The sequence below is a fragment of the Rattus norvegicus genome, chromosome 14 (assembly GCF_036323735.1).
Source record: "Rattus norvegicus strain BN/NHsdMcwi chromosome 14, GRCr8, whole genome shotgun sequence".
NCBI classification, from domain to species: Eukaryota; Metazoa; Chordata; class Mammalia; order Rodentia; family Muridae; genus Rattus; species Rattus norvegicus.
The window spans coordinates 15,901,928-15,921,328 of record NC_086032.1 but is presented as its reverse complement, the minus strand read 5'-3'; the positions used below and the strand labels follow the sequence as shown (position 1 = coordinate 15,921,328).

The window sequence follows — 19,401 nt, the reverse complement described above, 5'->3', positions numbered from 1 at the left end:
CCACTCTGGGATCCCTTGGTCCCACTTGCTTCAGGAAAGTGGTTACTTTTCTGTGCATCTGCCTTCTGTCTTTCCTCCTCACCAAAAGAACTTGGCAGTGCCCTAGAGGCCCACCCATACCTCCATTATACCAGCACTCTTCAAACGTGCTACAGGGGAGATGAGCTCCCTCAGCCACCATCCGCCCGAGTAAGGGCTCAGCTGTCTACAGGAGGTGTGCAGAGCACCGGAAAGCCCTCTCTGCCCTAGGCTCCAAAGATGAGAACAGGCCTATCTTCTGAGCCAAGGATAACAAGCTCATGCAAAGAGAAAAAGCCACTGGAATTGCAACAAGCAGGGAAGTGAGACTGAAAACAAAAACAAAAGCACACACCCGGGGAGAGTGCTGCTATGTTTGCAAGGCACAAACACAGTAACTACAAACCCTAGCTGCCAACTGGAGAGCAGTTTAGTCTCTACAATAATATAGCCAATTCCGCTTCAGCAGGGTTCTATACACACCGCACTGCCCTACTGCCCCCATGTTAATATGACAAGAGTCAGGGTGCTCTCTCCTAACACCCTCAGTGTAAGCCAAAGCAACACACACACACACACACACACACACACACACACACACACACACACACACACACTCACACACACAACTGCAGGGTTTGGAGAGGTACCAACAGGCCGAAGCCCAGGTCCGTTCGCAGTCAGAAGCTGTATGTAAAGCTGGCAGACTGTGGGAGAATAACACACTGTTGGACTCTGCCACGGTTTTCAGATCTTAAGAAATGGGGGAATTCTTCACCCTAGATGATGACTTTCATTTCTTTTTTTTTTTGGTTCTTTTTTTCAGAGCTGGGGACCAAACCAAGGGCCTTGCGCTTCCTAGGCAAGCGCTCTACCACTGAGCTAAATCCCCAACCCCGACTTTCATTTCTTAACCCCTAGTCAAAATATGTCAGCACTGACAAGTCCTTAAATAAAACACCAGACAGAATTACATAAAATTACAATTTAACAATTTATTTTAAGGATTTCATTTTTAGAAATAAAAATTAAAAAAAAAAAAGCTTGCAAAAGTGGTGATTTTGTTATATCCTAACTGGTTAGGTATTTTCTGTAAGTTCTAAATAAGTAAAATAATATAAAAATATATTTTCAAGTCTTTATAGAACAAAAGGAAAACCACACAAATCATTAAATACTTTGGGATTTTCTTTACTCCCACAGCTGATTTCACAGATATAGAAGCTGAGACGCATTTATACTCTGAACAGACTCTGAACAGTCTCCAACTGGCAGGGGATTAGCTTGTCGTGTTACGTAGGAAGCAGCTCGGCCTCATCCTGTGCTATGGGAAGAGTGGAGAATGACCACCAAGCCCCACGACCACACTTAACGCTGTTATAAAATGAACAACAGTGTTTATGCTCTGGGTAATACTTTTCAAAAAGTAAATACAGCTTTTAGACAAAAACTTTTCAAAGACTCTCTTTGAAGAGCTTTGTGGTGACCATTTCAGATTTAATGTACAGTAATTTCTGAGGAGCCTCAAACATCCCAGTGAGGAAAAGAACCCTTTTCCTGTCCATGTGGTCATCGTAAAGAAGGCCTGACGTAGCAAGCAGACAGCTTTATGAACCTCTGGACAGCGCAATGGTCAGCTAAAGACCCCGCCTCTGCTGTGGATGGTCTCATTCAGTCCATGCTCTACCAGCTTGATATCTTCCAGGTCGTCTTTTATGATGCTAATCAGGTGGCTAAGGCCTTCCTGTTGCTGTTTCAAATGCTAGAATCAATTAAGGAAAATAAAACATGAGTGCACTGTTCTGTTAAACTGCAAACCACTCACAATATAAGACTTAGTAAAACATGCACAGTGAGACAGCTCTGTCCAGCCATACAAGACACCCTGAAACCAGGTAAAACCAAACAAGTATGGATCAACAACATCACTCAAATATGATCTGTATTTTCAGACAGGGCCTTGAACTCCTGTCCTTGCTGCTTCCCGAAGGCTGAATTATGGGTGCACACTACCTCTGTTAATGTGGTGTTGGGGCTTGAATACAGGGCTCCATAACTACCAGGCAAGCTGTCTACCTACTGAGCCACATCCCAAATCCCAGCTTCTCAATTTAATATACACACATCGGGGTTGGGGATTTAGCTCAGTGGTAGAGCACTTGCCTAGGAAGCGCAAGACTCTGGGTTCGGTCCCCAGCTCCGAAAAAAAGAACCCCCCCCAAAAAAAATACACACACACACACACACACACACACACACACACACACACACACACACACCATTCTGGATCGTGAGAAATGCAACTGAGGATCTGGGGAAGCCTGGGATTTACCTTTACTGCGGCCGCCTACATTCACACACACACACACACACACACACACACACACACCCACACACACCATTCTGGATCGTGAGAAATGCAACTGAGGATCTGGGGAAGCCTGGGATTTACCTTTACTGCGGCCGCCTACATTCTGACACTTCCATAGCTAGACATCCCGGGGGATGCTTGGCTCCTTATTGTTGGAACACTATGTGGACACTTTTAGTACAGGGATGTTGTGTGCTTTCCCATCACTGGCCATCTGTCACTCTGAGTCACAGGAGGGGGAATCATACAACACTTGTCCTTGTATGACTGCATATTTCAGCCCATGTTGTTGCATGTGTCAGAATTTTCTCCTCTTTAGGAGGAACGCTCCACTTTTGTGTATGTACACAGGTATATAAATGTCTGTCAGATACTTGCTGTCAACTACCTGGGGAGTATATATATAGAAGCAGAACTGGGTAGACATGGTGCACATACACTGAATCTCAGCACTTGATCAGCAGAAGCAGACTGATCTCTGTGAGTTCAAGACCAACTTAGTCTTCATAGTATGTTCTAAGCCAACCAGGGCTTCATAGTGAGACCTTGTCTCTCAAAAATAAGTAGAACTGCTAGATGACATGGGGATTCTACTTTTAATTTTTTGAGGAAGCAAGGTTTTTATATTTTGTTACTTAAGGTGCCTGAAAGTTACAATTCCTCTACATTCTAATGAGTGAGTATTTCTGCTGTGACAGATACTGAGTTGTGAACCGACACGTACCTGCTTGATCTCTCGTAATAGGTCTGCATCTATGTAATACTTTTCTTCAGATTTCACAGCTCCAAAATGATTCTGCATCCTGATCTGGGACATCAGTTCATTCAGTCGACCCTAAAAGTGAGTCAGAGACAAATGCTAACAATCACAGCTAAAGACAATCACAGCTACTCCCAAAGACAATGGCTGCAGAACCTCTGTTCAAACTCCTAGTTCTTTGATTTGAAGCATTAATGAAGCATGACTGAGAACTTAGGGAGTTGTAATTAATGCAAACAAATGCTTAAGAACACAACTCAATACAGAATTCCTGTGATGGGACAACTGTGACAGACCCACCTTAAACAACCTGGCTGGGCAGACTTAGAAGTGCTTACTTTGAACTGAGTGGGTGCATTCAGCTCTCCTTGAATCGTATCTAGCTGAACCCGCAACTGTTCTTCCTCAGCCTGGATGGCATAGCCACTCTTCCTCTGGATTTCCTGCTTGATTAGGACCTATAAAAGACAGACACCAGTACCATCTAGTAGAACATTTAAAAAAATCCATTATGACTTGCTGTTAAAAACTGGCTGGAAACTAATTCAGGGTGCTTTGAAATCCTAGCACTTGGGAGGCTAAGGTAGGAGGACCACAAACCTGAGGCTAGCCTGAGGAACAAGGAGAGTTCCAGGCTAGTCCATGCTGCATAGCTGAGACCCTGACTCAAACAAACAATAAAAACCCAAAACATTAAAAAAACAAAAAAAGCAAGCGCTTTATGCTTACTCGTTAATAAAGCGCTTTACATGTATGCCTGCATTCCAGTTAATTTTCACGTCATAGAAAATATCTTTGTATAAAACATATAGAAACACAACTAAAAATGCTGTCTGTAAATTTACCTTTTTTGAACTCAAATACTGAAAAAGGTAAACAAAAATCATTTGTTATAATCTCAAGTAGCACAAGGTGACCTCAAGCCTGATTTGCAGATGACCCTCAACTCCTGATCCTCCTGCCCATCTCAGAAGTGCTAAGATTATATGCATGCCTCACAACATCCAGATGTAGTCACTCCCGATGTCAAGTTTCTAGCTTTCTAGTCACGTGAGTATCTCTCCGTGTTAAATACGCAGCCAAGCACTGGTAGAAGGTTCCCCACAATGTGGGCTAAACAGGTGAGTGGCTCCTGAGAGGCCTGGGGATTCTCTGTAGGATAAGAACATCCTAACGGATCGACTCATGGACGATACGACCTTTAAGTGGGCTAAATATATGGTATGCAAATTATATCTCAATGAAAATTTTCAAAGAGGGAAAAAAGGAAGTCATCAACATTTTTCCTCAGAAAGATTAGTGACAAGAATTAGCCTTTTATTAGAATTTAACAACGGAATGAGGTGCTCTTGGGGTTCTTTCTCCTCGTGGTCTTTAGCAGCTCGCCCTGCTGCTCCCTTTGGTCATTCTTATGTTCTTTCCTAGGTTCCAAATCTGAAAGTGCACACCATCTTTATTACTCAGGCCCCCGTGTATTTAGGTCAACGCTTGTCACTGATGCTGGCCATCTCTCCCTGCCCACTGTTACTCTGAAGCCGTCACTCACTGACTCCTCGCCCTCTGCTTCAAGCTTACCCTTGTCTCTATTTGGCCCTGTTTGGCTTTGGCGTGCATCCCTTTGAAGCTGATGTGTGGCGCTTGCTTTCATGACAATTCATGACTCCAGGTTTTGTTGTTGTTTCCTTCCTTCTGTCTGTTAAACTGGTAACTGGTTTTAATCATTAATACACGGTCACATGCCCTTTCCTGGCAATCGAAAATGTTCTCTACTTTCTGAACCAGGAATGGGTGATTTTCTACCTTTTCTTGTACCTTCCCTATTGATAAGAAGTGAACTTTAGAATATTTTTCTCTCACCTCCCACCTGTATGATTTTTTTTTTCTGGGGGTGGGGGTGGGGTCTTTTCCTTCTTTAAAAAACAAAAAAAACAAAACAAAACAAAACAAAACAAAAAAAAACCTCCTTATTTGGCCTATATTTCATATCAAACATCTTAAAAACATTGGGGATTTCGATTGTAACCTGTAAGGTTCTGTGTGAGAGATCCATCAGTTTCCTCTTGTATTGTGCTATTTTGGCCATAGTTGTAGTTTGATTCTTTTGCAGTTCACTAATATCTTCAGATATGATCTGTTGAAAGAAATGTTTTTGAGGATAAATCAAGTAGGACACAACAGCTGTTTAACAGGCACATCCACCTGTCCACGCCCAATCTGACAACCTTGCGATCCATCTCTCGACACGTAACTGTCTTTAATTCTGCATTTTATTATTTTTTAAATTCTTTTTCTTTGTACGTGTGTACGTGTGCATTAGCGTCCAGAGAGTATACTGGCTCCCCCTAGCAGTAGTAAGCTCCGTGGCAGTACGTGCTCTTAACTGCTGAGTCTTTACCTTGCCCCATAATTCTGTACGTTAGGTTTCCTTCTCTTACGTACCCCTCCCCACCAAAAAAAAGTATTATTCAAAGATTTCTTTAGACATTTAGTGATGAGACAACATACTGTAAAGACAACGACACTTCAGAAATAAGGTCTCTGAGTACTATTTAGGAACAGAACCAATAGCCAGGTCTGAAGGGGAAATGTTCAGGTCTGTGAGGCGATGCGGGTGTGGCTTGGCTTCATGGGCAGCCAGTCTGAAGCTGTCAGGGCTGGGACCCAGTATAGCTCACACACTGGCATAGAATGCCTGGAGTGGGCAATCAGAGTGGGGACAAAAGGGAATGGTAAGAATCCTACAAGTGAATCATTTTCTTGTCCTTGGTCAGTGATGTTTTCTGTCTGTCCTCACTTTGCCCTACGCTAACTTTTCTTTTTTTTTACGAGTATGAGTAATTTTTTAAAAAAGATTTATTTATTGAATATGAATACACTGTAGCTGTCTTCAGACACAACAGAAGAGGGCATCAGATCCCATTACAGATGGTTGTGAGCCACCATGTGGTTGTGGGATTTGAACTCAGGACCTCTGGAAGAGCAGCCAGTGCTCTTAACCACTGAGCCATCTCTCCAGTCCCGTCCGATGCCATCTTACTCTTAACAGCGTAGGTTTAATTTGTGTGTACTCACACGTTTTCTTTGAATACAATGCACATGTTTGTGCAGAAGCCAGGGTACAACCTCAGGTGTGGTGTGTTTTATTTTTTGAGATGAAGAACTCTCACAGGTCTGGCTGAAGTGGGCTTCAGAGGTTTACCTACCTCTGCCTCCCTAGCACGGAGATTACAGCACCGTCATGCCTGGTTTTCACCTGGGTTCTGGGGACGGAAATCAGGTCACAATGCTCAGCACTGTCACAACAGCCCAGCAGGGCACACTCTGTTGAGCATTCTGATCGGGTTTAATCCTGCACCTGTCCCTGTCATAATTCAGTTCTACACCACGGGAGTGTTAAAAGGCAGAACAAAGAAGCTGGACTATCTCAGTATGCCCCCTCTGGAGATGAGGACACTGGGGAACTGAATGAACCTAAGGGAACTTAAACCCTCAGCCCATTATGGCCTTGAACTTGCAATCCTCCTGCCTAAGCCTTCCAAGTAGTTGGGATTACAGGCCTGTAGCACCGGGTTTGGGTTTATTACTCTTTAATGAAACACCAGGACATTGTGACATAACAAATGACGTTCATCATCCACGTTTATTAACAATCTGGGAATCAGCCAAAAAAGGAATGTACAAGATTTTTAAAAGGAATATCTTAAAACTAGTTTAAAGGGCACAGACAGCCTCAGTGTTATTCAAGGATGAAATGAGTTAATATTAAAAGTCAAGTCTAGCTAGGTGTAGTGACGTACAATCCCAGCACTTCAGAGGTGGAGGCAGGGGAATTAGAAGTTCATGGCCATTCTTGGCTACATAGAGTTGGAAGGGAACAGTTCACACTAAAGGTGACACTCATGAATTTAGTGTGTGGCCTAACATAATGAAGTATCTGGAAAGTGTGCCACAAGAGAAAACACACTGGAATTTTGGGATAAAGAAATGCTGAGAAGAAAGAATAATTAAGTGTAAACATTTGTAGGAAGCACAGTGGCTACACAAATGCAGGATCAGTGGAAAAGGAGAAGTGCATTCACAGAACTGCCTGACAGACAGAGTGCTTCATACACAGTAAGCTCGCTCCTCTGTCTTATGAAATCGGAACTGCACGTAAAAGAATATGGAAGCGAGCCCGCAGTCAGAATACCCACAGTGCACTAGGTCTTGTGTGACTTTAGAAGTTAATCAAGGTTGGATCTACTAAGAAGCTGGATTAAAAAAAAAACAAAGGTGACCTTGAATAAATCTAGGCTATAAATCTAAACTCATAAAATAAGTCAATCAAATCAAATGTATGGGGCTGCAGAGTTAGTTCGGTGTTAAGAGCACTAGCTGTCCTTCCAAAGAACGAAGGTCCAATCTCACACTTGCACCCAGATTCAATCCCAGTCCCAGGTGCCTGCCACACTTTCTGGCTGCACAATGTGGTGTATAGACATCTATGTAGGTAAAGTCACACACATTCAATTTTTATAAAGGTCTGTATGTGGGTGGGAGGGGATCTACTGCCATAAGGAAGGCAGATGCACAGAGTCGTGGTCTGCAGTGGAGTAGTTCCCTGTACATGGTCAAGGTCTAACTCTGCTTTCCTTCCCGAGAGAGAGAGAGAGAGAGAGAGAGAGAGAGAGAGAGAGAGAGAGAGAGAGAGAGCACGAGATCGTAAAGTAAGCTCTTACATCTAATCTGGTCTGGTGCTGCTTAGTCATCTGGTCTTGAACCTTCAGTCTTCGAAGCAATTCTTTGAAACCCACCATTGGAACAGGAATTAATCTGAAATGCAAGGTCACTTTTCAGGATGCACTGCTAAAACCAACAAGATGTATTTCATAATAGACTGCAGGCAATTTTACGATGAATTTCAAACCCACAGCACTAAGATCAATAGTTACCACATTATTTTATTCAGCTTCCCTATTTTATGAATAAGGAAATACAGTTCAGTCAAAAGCTTGCATCGTAAGTGCAAGCAGGTGACTAGAGTCAGATTTCCCCACCCCTACCAAGTTTCACCTCAGCATGCTGCTCACCATGGCAGAACTGTTTTAGAAAGAATGAAAATAACTCTCTTCAATGCAAGAGCATAACCAACTGCCCACCTTTGTGCGCATCCGTTCTGGTAAGGATCAGTTTGTACAGAAAATAATGGCGACACACTTACTTTTCAGAATCCGGGTTATCCACCTTGGCCTGTTCCCAAATAATGGGATCAACACCTACCACAGACAAAAATATTCTTTTAGAACATATAATTTTCTGAGTCTATGTTTGTATGGGAAATGTTTTCCCATTAGATACAGTTCAGAAGTCACATGAGAAATTACTTAAAAAAAATCATTGCAAAAATTTTATAACTGCTAAGAGGAGGCATCTGTGACAGACAATGTGGAGCCCACACAGCCACAAGGCACACAGGAAAGCAGCGAAGGGCAGAGGAGGCATCTGTGACAGACAATGTGGAGCCCACACACAGCCACAAGGCACACAGGAAAGCAGCGAAGGGCAGAGGAGGCATCTGTGACAGACAATGTGGAGCCCACACAGCCACAAGGCACACAGGAAAGCAGCGAAGGGCAGAGGAGGCATCTGTGACAGACAATGTGGAGCCCACACACAGCCACAAGGCACACAGGAAAGCAGCGAAGGGCAGAGGAGGCATCTGTGACAGACAATGTGGAGCCCACACACAGCCACAAGGCACACAGGAAAGCAGCGAAGGGCAGAGGAGGCATCTGTGACAGACAATGTGGAGCCCACACACAGCCACAAGGCACACAGGAAAGCAGCGAAGGGCAGAAAAAGGCTATTCACAAGCAAGTGTGAAAAGACATTCAACCTGGTCACCAGGAAAACTCAGACTAAATATTAATTATTTAACTGCTGGTTGCTACCAGGGACAAAGAGGAATTTAAAGACATATACACATGAATACTGTATAGGGTTTACAATAAAATCCATCTTCACGTACTAACAGGAAAAATACTAAGAGCATCTGTAAGTAACAAGGCAGGCGGCAGCAATGGACAGTGCAGAGCCTTTTCTGTTACATGTACACACGCTTACACACGCTTACACACGCTTACACACGCTTACATGTAAAATCACAGGCCCGGGTCAGCACAGCCCAGTGCTTCTGGAGGAAGGGAGCTGACCGAGAATTGTCAGTCTACTTAGGATATCTAAACTCTTTTCTTAAGTGCAAAAACATTCAAGTTTTACTTCAGTGCTCAGTTAAAACAGAGATTAACGAACCTAAAACATTTCAAGTGATTTACCTATAGGTAGAGGGATTATTATTTTTATCCTTCTCTAAAATTTCTAATAAACATATTAGCTATATAATTTAAAAGTACAGCTGATTAAGACATAAATATTCAAGAACACATTCTAAACGAGCAGACATGGATAGCTGGAACTAGCAACCGACCAGCCTGGCTCCATCCAGCGCATACCAGCAGGAGGGTTCTGTAGGAGCTGCTTGATCTGAGCAGGAGACAGCTCTGTTCTGGTCATAGAAAGGGTCACGCCAAGCTGCTGAAGCTGTGTTTTAATGTTGGCTTGCTCAAAGTGGGCATACAGCGTTGTCGCTGGAACTCTTCTCGAGGTGCCATTTGGAGAGCGCTCAACAATGTAAATGACAACTTCTGTCCTGGAGGAAAACAACAGATTTATGATACACCAACTACATAATCCACGGCCACACATACCAACATGGCCTATTGTCTTAAAGAACTGCTGGCTGAAATTGGAAATGGATTGTATAAGTCTTTTTTTTTTTTTTAAATTTGGAAAGTGAACCTTAGGAGTGTTGGGCACACTTGTAAATCAACTTACACGACAAAAGCCAACATGAGGCAGGTAAATAACAAGTGTTTTTTGAAAAGATTCGCTCAGCAGTATAGCTCTATATCAAATGCTTATGTTCTGCCTCACCCCGACCCCTGAACTGCTTACTCCCATAGACTGCCAGCAGCTTACGGCTGCCTGCTGCAGCCAAGACCCAGGAAGTAACCTGAGTCAGTCGCTGGGTGTTATTAGCAACAATAACGACATATGTCGTTTAACCATAATTATCCAAAAGAAAGCCAGCATGTTGCAACCAGGAATAACATGGCAGAAGGGCCTGGAAACTGGAGCAAATCACACGGTTCATGAATGAGCAGAGTAATCAAGCCAGACCTGGTTACACTTCCTTCCCAGCACGGAAGAGAAAGGCAGGAGGAGCACTGCAAGTATTGGGCTAACCTGGGCTACAGAGTGCATCTCTAGAGAGCAAGCACCAAGCAGCAAGACTGTCTCAAACCCACCAAAACCAACAGCAACAAAAACTAAACCAAAAAACCGGAGTTGGTTTTGAAAAGGCTCCAGTCACACCTTACTCCAGTCCTCTGTACTCAGCCACAGAGCTCCCTGCTGCTCCTGGGTAAACACCAGCAATCAACAAAAAGGGTAAAAAAACCCCTAAACAGTTCCATAAATATGCAAAAATCACCTAAAGAAACGTTCTGCTGAGATTTGTGTCTCAGCAGCAACAGAACCGCAACGGCACAACCCAGACGTCTGTGTACTTACTGATCGTCGGGCAGTGTCTTAATGCCCTCCACATTGACAGTGAGGGTCTGGTTTCCTCCCAGAACTTTATGCAATGATTCTACCAACTGCTGTTGTTGGCTTCTAATATCTGTTTCTTTTTTGTTGAAAATTAGAACCACTAGTCCATCTTCATCTTTGTTATTGGGCATACAACTGTAACCGACAGCCTGTGGAGCAAACGACAGAAAGTATACACAAGTGTTAGCACTAGACAGCTTAGCGTGTGCTAACGAGGGGACCGTTATCTCCCACCGTTCCTCGCCTGAGGATATCCCATTTACAGTCAAAAACTGCATTTCCAAAGAGTACATAAAGAGAATGAAACTAAAATTTCCTCTTCAACTAAAGAATTTTCTCTGAAAAAAATTCTTGTATTTTGGGGGGTTTCTCATACCCTGAAACAACTCTGTCATAAATATAACTGCAGAAGTGACAGACCAAGTGTAAGTACTAGAGATCTGACGCATGAGTCTTGAGCTAAATTTAAAAAACAATTTACAAATAGTACATGTTTAATGTACAATGACACTGTCAAGTTATAATGATATTAAGAATGTTATGATTTCATGTAATAAAACTTAATGAAACAAGTTATAGTGTAAATGAGTATGAAACTACATAGTATTTAATATGAAGAATTACACACTGCTAAGATAAGAATAGCTTAGATAAAGGAGCCCTTTGCCCTTTGTACTACATATATGCAACTTTTACAGAAGTATTTAAGTTCATTCATTCATACATTTTACTGTGTATGTTATAGAGCAACCTTTAAGAAAAGATGAAACATTTAAACGGATACTTACTTCAACCTACATTTACTACTATATATCTTATTGCTAAACAATGATAAAAGTTTGATTCCCAAGCACCCCCCACAAATAAAAAAGCAGTGTGAATATCAACTTGATCATAATGTATTGATTTGCTATGGCAAATGTACAGCCAGCTGACTGGTGGTGTAGCCCTACAACCAATCCCAACACTCAGAAGAGGTTGAAGTATGATGATCATGAGTTTGAGGCTAGCCTTGGCTACATAGTGAATTCAAGGTCAGCTTGGAACTATTACAGCAAGGTCCTCTTTGGGGAAAAAAAAGGAAAGAAAGAGAAATAAACTGTCAAGTACAGAGTCAAGTACAAGCGTACCTGACATTTCCACTATCCTGAAAGCACACTACCTGAAATGTCAGTAAGGTGGCTGTGCACAATGGGAGGCAGGACAAAGAAAGCAGCCTTTATTGTTCTAACAACAGTGACGGGCTTTACATGCCAAGGAGAAGCCCATGCCTGGGTTTGGAGGTACCCACCCCCATGTTAATGAACACCACCCAAGTCTAGTGACCTTTACAGTGGGTGACAAGCACAAGAGGACCCCTCTCTCTTGCTTTTTGTTTTCATATTTACTTAAGGGGCATGCCATGGCCCATACATGGAGGTCAGAGGACACTTTCAGGAACCAGTCTCCTCCTACCTGGTGGTTTGGGGGCGGGGAGGGGGGTGTCAGGCCACCAGGCTTGCTTGCATGCACACTCACCCAGAGCCACTTTTCAGGCCCTGGGTTTTTTGAGACATGGTCTAATGTACCTTCGGCTGGCTTCTTACTTGCTCTGTAGCTGAACAGCACTGACTTCTGCCCTATGCCCAGCCCTGAGAGCTGAGGTTCAGGTGTGTACACAGATCCAGCTCACCATGACAACACTCACAATCATACACAATACTTTTCGAAAGTCACTTTAACTTTATAAATGTTTGTAATTTTCAAATAAAAAGTAGAATCACACCATTCTCAAGAAATGCTAAAAAACCAAGCAATCACTTTTTAATGTCACTTTAATTTAAAAGTATCATATATTCACTCTTTAAATGAAGATCAAAGACACAGCTGATACCTTAAATCGGCAAAAGGGGTTTTCCTGTGTAAACTCCACTGGAGGAATGTTATTATTGAAATATCCTTTTCCTGTTCCCCAGAAGGCCTGCAACTGGTTCCACTTTGCCAAGATGGCATCTCTCTCATCCCCCAATAGCGTTGGAGCAGAAAGAGCGCTGGCAGTGTTGATGAGTTGGTTGGACTGCGCAGGGGCCTGTGCAGGCTGACTGAAGAGACCGCCTAAAGCTTAAGCAGAAAAAACAAACAAGCCCAGAAAACTTAGACCCAAGGTATGGTAGCAAAATAACATTCCCTCCCAGCAGTCCATTTTGCAACTTATGGAATCGGTTTCTGTGTTATCTTACATATGGGTGAGAGTACAGCCAGGACAGGACAGGACAGGACAGGACAGGACAGGACAGAAGGACAGCAACAAGTACCGTCTGTCCAGAAAGCCTCTGAGGAAGTCAGAGGCCCAGACTGGAAATGGCTGAATGGCAGGTGAAAGCAGCGACAGCTTGTGGATGTTCTCAGGTGCAATGGCCCCTCAGGAGTACGGGGGCTGAGGTCGGGGCTGGGGGTGGTCTGCAGTGCTACAATCACCCACACTTGAAGCATAGTTACAGAGAAAGTCAGGCTGATGAAACTCGGTCAGAGCCAGCAGACACAGAGACCAGATGCCTCAGAGACAGTGCAGCGGACAGCATCTCAGACAAGCAGGGCTTTAAAACAAAACAGTGCTGCAATCCAATTTCCTCTTTAAATAGTATCTGAGAGGGTTAAACTGAAAATAGCATGTTCAACCATGTGTGTACCTCACACTTGTAATGCTAGCTAGGACTTGAAATAGGTAGAATGACTGCCAGAGTTTATGGCCAGCCTGGGCTACATAGTGATTCCAGGCCAATCTAGGCTACAGAGTAAGACCCTGTCTCAAAAAAGAAAAGAGCCAACAGAAAACACTATGTCCAGGGAATAACCAGATGTCACCTAAGACAAAAGCCAAGAGTGTTTGGTGAAGAGCAAAGAGGCAGAGGCACTTCCTAAATCTTACTGGATAGATTAGGAGAATTAGGCAACAATCAATCAGCTAGCAAACATCAGCCAACCCCTCAAATGGAGAAACTAGTCTGTAACTCTCAATGAGGATCATAAATGTAAAGGCAGAGTCTTCGTGCCTTCAGTTAGGATGCAAACAGGCCGAGGAGGATGGCTCAGTGGATAAGGTGGCTGCTATAGACTTGAGCAGGTGCAGCAGCACACCCTGGGGCCCCTGGAGACTGGGGAACCCCAGGAACTAGCTGACTAGTTGGTCTAACCAATTCACCATGTTACAGCTCCAGTGACTTGCTCTCAAAAAATAAGGTAGAGAATGGTTAAGGAAGGAAGACCGCCACGTGTGTACGTGTTCACTTGCTCACACACATAAAGTTTGACAAGTGAGATTCCGTGACATTAAGAAGCTTCTGTACAGCAAAAATAATTACAAGATGAAGATAACATAGAATATAATAAAATTTTTGGTAACAATTGATCCAATAAAATATTGATATCCAAAATATGTATTAAAAATTCAACATTAAAATAAAAATCAAGCAAATAATCCAATCAAAACTTAGCTCCCAGCAGCTAAGAATGCTTCCAGAGGCCCATGCTTGACTCACAATGAGCCAAAGTGCATAATAAACAAAGTTTAAATGCCTGACAGCCTAACTTTAAAAAACAGAGGACCCAGAAGCCTGAGTCTGATGAAGCAAGATTTTGCTGATACACTCCTAGCAACAAAGGGTTGGAGAGACAAGCCCTTATTTGGGGGCGGGATCACAGGGCTGACTGTATTACCCAACATTAAAAAACAAACAAACAAACAAACAAACAACCATACAGGTGAGATAAAGGTCTTTACAGATGAATTCAACAAATGAATGAAAGAGTCTAGATGAACAACCCTACTTCTTAATCTGTAATAAATTAACTCATCTAAGTAACAATTAGCATTATTACAAAACCACATAGATACTGTACATCGCATGAGAAAGGATATCCTATGATTCAGACTTACAAATAAAACACTGAACTGTACATAAATGCGCCCCTAGAGCCCCAACAACTAGGAGATACAGATGACAAAGACTACGTGAAAGCTCCCAGCAGCTCGCAGCTCGCCCCAGGGAGCAGTGCTGTGCGGGAGGTGTGCGGCCTGCTCAGGATCTGCCTCCACACGGCCAGGGTGTGCCCCGTACATAATCACACGGCTGGGCTGTGCCCACGCACATAACCCAATAACCTATCCCTACACAGAAATCACTAATTTTCATGGCCTGACTTCAGTCCTAATCGTGCCAGTGAGTGTTTTTCCTAATTCCTAGCATGCATAAATACAGACTTGGCTTTTGGAACTCTCTGGAACACACTTACAGTCCTTAAAACTAAGACCATCTGTATTTGAAGCATCGCTGTTGCTGCCACCGTTTTACGGTTGAAGCTACAATCCCACTTACAAGTCTGCTGCTGCTGCTGCTGCTGCTGGGTGTTAAATCCTCCGAATCCAAGTCCGGTTCCCAAGCCAGTGCCTAAACCAGTGCCAGTACCCGTCGATGTGCCAAAACCAGTGCCAAAGCCAAAACCTTTGTTCTGAGTGCCGCCGAGAAGGCCTTTCAATGAGAAACCAGAAGGGGATTAGCTAAAGACACTAACCTCCAGCACATGCTCATCTCTAGGTGACCTACGACAGCCTCTTACCTGTACTGCCTGTGTTTGTTGGGGCAGAAAAGCTGAATGCAGAGCCTGCAGTTGTAGTTGTTGTTCCAAATCCGCCAAACCCGCCTAATTAAAAAAGGGTAAAACATAAGGGTCCGTTTGTGCACACAGCATTGCATCCTCAGATTGTTTCCTAAGTATTTGCTAAATATAAAGGACAGGTTGATCCAAATTTTTATCAGTTTTCAACATCAGTAAAAAAATCCTACATTACTAATCAGAAGGTCAATGCATCTCAAGAAATAAATAACCAGGTGTTTTACACAGAAATAACATAATGCAATACGTATTCCGTTAACTAAATGGGCAACATAATTGATAAAAACGTAAGACGAAAATTATATATATCTATTTTTAAGCTAGCCATTACAAATTCAAGTGTCCATACGATTTAGACTAATAAAATTAATGAGACTGTTTACTGACAGTGGAGCTGTTTAAAGGGAATTCCAAAAGGCTACTGTAGAGGTGTGTGAGAGCATCACCACTCCTGTCTTCCCTTCCCCAGCAAAAATAGGAAATCTAGATCCTCTGCATAAAAGCTGGGGGCGGTCGCAGCGGTGGGGAGAGAATGAAGGGCTAGGTAAGTTCCCCACTACAACTGCATCTATAGCCCACCCAGTCTTTTCAAAACTCCTAGTTGAACTTGGTTGTTTTACGATGGGTTCAGTTGTTTAAGGAGTCGAACTGTAGGACGGCAGCAGATGGCTCTGCCAGCTCTGGTCTTCATCTTCCTGAATTATATCACGTCAGCTTACATTGCCCTCCATCTGTGTGAAACAACTATCCGAAGAAAACATACCAATATGTTTACCTCTATAAAACAAGAACGTCTTTCTGAAGGAAGGGAAAAAAACGAGAGGAATGGCAAAGCAGGTAGCCTTGGCTACCATGGGCCTGCATCACACTGAGGCAAGCTGACAGGTTCTATTTTTAATTAAATCTATAAACAATCGGTCTCAGAGTATCTAAAATATATGACTAGAATGACATGCCAAACTAATTTAAAACAAAGTATCGGCAGCAGTTACCTGGGTACAGATATGCTATCAAAGACTCTCACAGCACACATCTGAACCCGAAGTGCTGAGTTCCACTCCAGGCTTTCTGAGATTCTAACCTGAACCTCATCTATTTCTTGTAATAAGAGAGCCTCTTCAAGATTGCAATGAAGATGGGTATGGTACTATATGCTTGCAATCCCGTAAAGAGAGATACTAAATCAGGAGGAATACAACTTTTTCCCTGAGATGCCATTCTAGAGAGAAGAATTTAAATTAGTTTTAATCAATGTGGTGCTGTTTTAAATCCAGGACCTTGCACACTCGAGGCAGGCAAGTGGTCCATCACTATCCTGTACTCTTGAACTCTTAAACAATACAATTCAGATTTTAAAAATTATTGAATAGGCAATTGCACACATGTAACTTATAGACTCTACTGAATATTGCCAGCTAAACATTTATGAAACATCTAAAATAACTACTGCCTTTGGAGCCCTTTTAACTTCCTGCTTTAGAATAACTATGTTATTCAAGTTGGCTACACAATAAAAATGCTAGTCACTATCTTATCATGTTTCAAGTGATCAAAAATACTCTATTAGGGGGTTGGGGATTTAGCTCAGTGGTAGAGCGCTTGCCTAGGAAGCGTAAGGCCCTGGGTTTGGTCCCCAGCTCCGAAAAAAAAGAACCAAAAAAAAAAAAATACTCTATTAGTAATATTAGATCTGTATGGATACAAAAATGTAATTTTTAAAGCTCTTTCCTGAAGGCTAAGTTAATTAACCTATTTGAAAACAATGGAAACACACTTATATTTGTACAACTGAAAAATAACAGTGACAACTTCAAATGGACATGAAATCAAGCAAATACAAACAAGTTTATTTGTTGCTGTTAAGCTATATGGTTTGCTTTATTCTGAAAACATGAATTTCAAAATAAGGTTTGTTTTGCCCAGTGCCAATTTTAAGCAAACTAGGAAATGTAAACACGGGGTGGTGATATGTAACACTTCCAATATTTCTCAGTGAGTCACTTTATCTTTGGAATTACCAAGTATTTTCCACATTATTTCCAACTGAAAGGATAAAGTGACATAAACAATGCAAAACCAAGTGAATGGACAAAAATACCTGACTTTCCAAGTAAGTTTAGAGGTAATGTTAACCAAATGCATATAATTGGCAAGGGCAGGAGTGGCTTAACGGAACATAAACTATGGACGATAAATTCATATACGAGCAGCTGAGGATCAAGATTTTTCTAAGGGTCATATGTTGAGCTCACATAAGCCTAACTTAAATTGGGATATACACATCCACTATATTTATGTTCTGAAAAAATTTAGTGATCATCAAACAACCCACAGATTAAAATAAAAAAAAACTTCATCATCTTCTTTTTGAATGTAAAGATGTCAACCTTACTTTTTTGAACTCAATGTCATCTGGTAAATTAAACTACCATGGAGAATTTCCCAAAAATCCAGCAAAGAATCCACAATTCTTTCTACAATTATGTATCTTGAGGACTACATTCGAATGTGTTGAGTTGATGTTAGAAAAACAAGACAGGTCACTGCTGTTCGTATAAGACTTGTTTCTCTTGGAAACACAAGGACAATAAGATGAAATCCCGATGAAATATGTATAAAAAATGAAAAATGACTGCAGGAGTCCAAGAATCCCGGGGAAACGCTGACCTTATGCTAGAGCTAATGATTCAAAAGGCATTCCGTTCCAAATGCATTCCATCCCAAAGTTATCATTTTGAAGCTGCACTCTGTATGATTAAATGCAAATCCAACAAAGAAGTATTCTAAGTGTTTCCAAAAACCACATCTTTTAAGGCAGTCAAAACTTGAAATATACTTGATTCGATCTTCCTTATTAGACACGTGCCATTTATTCCCCCAAACTCTAGAAACAACGGAACATTCTTGGACTCCAGCCCCCATACTCATTACACACATGACCCGCAGTATCTACCTGCACTCGCCAGACTGTTACCAAAATTGAACGGAGTCGCCGAGGTGGTAGAAACACCGAAATTCCCAATATTAAAGTTCACTGCAGGGTTAGCGGTTAATCCGAAACCCCCAAAATTAAACCCACTGGCGGTGGAGTTGGCAGTCTCAAGCCCACCAAATCCTGATAGTCGTGGAGGCAGAGAAACAAAAAATTGAAAAGGTGAGAGGAGGGGAAGAGAAAAGGAAAAGAAAGCAAGATAAGAATTACAAGAATCAGCAAGAGGCTTCACAGAGTGAGCAAACCTGACCTGCACCGGATCAGGGGAAGAAAGTCGAGGTGGGGACAGACAGAAGGAGTGAAGGACACCAGGGGCCGGGGTCCAGCACCCCCCCCCCCCGGGTTGGGGAGGGGACAGAGGGAACTGCGGGCAGCCTTACCCGTCTGGGCAGGGAGGAGAGGCGGACGAGGGGACACGGGGTCCCGGGAAGGGAGAGGGGCGTAGCCTCCGGCCTCTCTCGGGCGAACACCCCAATGGCGGGAAGCAACGCGGCGGCCGGGCCACGCGGGATAAGCGTGCCATGTGATCCCCAGGCCGAGCCTGAGCAGCCTGAGACCCACCCACCACCGCCGTCGCCGCCCGCCCTTTCCAAATGTCCCCAAGGTGTCGGGAGTGCCCGGGCAACCCCGGGACCCCCAGCCGGACCGATCGGATCGAGGGGGCGGGCCCTAGGCTTCGGTTCCTTGGAGGAAGAAGGTAGGACCAGGGCTGACTCACCCGCCGGTGCCGCGGTGGCTGTAGAGGTGCCCGAAGTGCCCGAAGGAGCCCCAAAATTGAATGCCATGTCGCGGGAGCAGCACTTAAGTGGTCCCCGGCTCCGGTGGCGCGACGCCCAGTGCTCTCCGCTCTTTCCTCCGGCTGGGAAACGTCGGGCCCGTACCTTTAGTTCCGCCTCCTTCCTGGCCTAAGCGGAGGAGGGAGGAACCAAGCGATGATGGAGTGGGTGGAGGGTAGAA

General features: G+C 43.3%; 1 protein-coding gene and 1 non-coding gene across 3 annotated transcripts; one reads left to right on the top strand and one right to left on the bottom strand.

Annotated features, from left to right (window-relative positions):
* Nucleotides 1-993: 993 nt before the first annotated feature.
* On the bottom strand, nucleotides 994-19,393 carry Nup54 (nucleoporin 54). Of its 2 annotated transcripts, XM_017599341.3 has the most exons (13): nucleotides 19,163-19,393; nucleotides 18,406-18,567; nucleotides 15,396-15,479; nucleotides 15,155-15,307; nucleotides 12,673-12,899; nucleotides 10,761-10,948; nucleotides 9,641-9,837; nucleotides 8,350-8,404; nucleotides 7,868-7,961; nucleotides 5,173-5,280; nucleotides 3,488-3,607; nucleotides 3,114-3,224; nucleotides 994-1,780 (listed from the first exon to the last, which is right to left on the bottom strand). In XM_017599341.3, the coding sequence occupies exons 1-13, from the start codon at nucleotides 19,227-19,229 to the stop codon at nucleotides 1,652-1,654; spliced, it is 1,695 nt and encodes a 564-aa protein (XP_017454830.1). In that variant the 5' UTR covers nucleotides 19,230-19,393; the 3' UTR covers nucleotides 994-1,651. The 2 variants fall into 2 exon arrangements, with proteins under 2 accessions (XP_017454830.1, NP_059057.1); NM_017361.1 differs by lacking the exon at nucleotides 18,406-18,567 and having other exon boundaries at nucleotides 19,163-19,295.
* Nucleotides 14,375-14,504, top strand: LOC120096791 (small Cajal body-specific RNA 4). Its single transcript, XR_005493628.1, has one exon. It is a non-coding gene; the product is annotated as a small Cajal body-specific RNA 4 (non-coding RNA).
* Nucleotides 19,394-19,401: the final 8 nt, after the last annotated feature.

Bases quoted from the DNA above. Each gene is read 5' to 3' on its own strand.
- Nup54 (XM_017599341.3), bottom strand. From the start codon at position 19,229: ATGGCATTCAATTTTGGGGCTCCTTCGGGCACTTCGGGCACCTCTACA. The intron at 10,949-12,672 runs GTATCAGCTGTG...TTTGCTCCACAG, and splicing joins ACCCCTTTTGCCGATTTAAG to GCTGTCGGTTACAGTTGTAT. The intron at 7,962-8,349 runs GTAAGTGTGTCG...CTTGCATTTCAG, and splicing joins GATAACCCGGATTCTGAAAA to ATTAATTCCTGTTCCAATGG.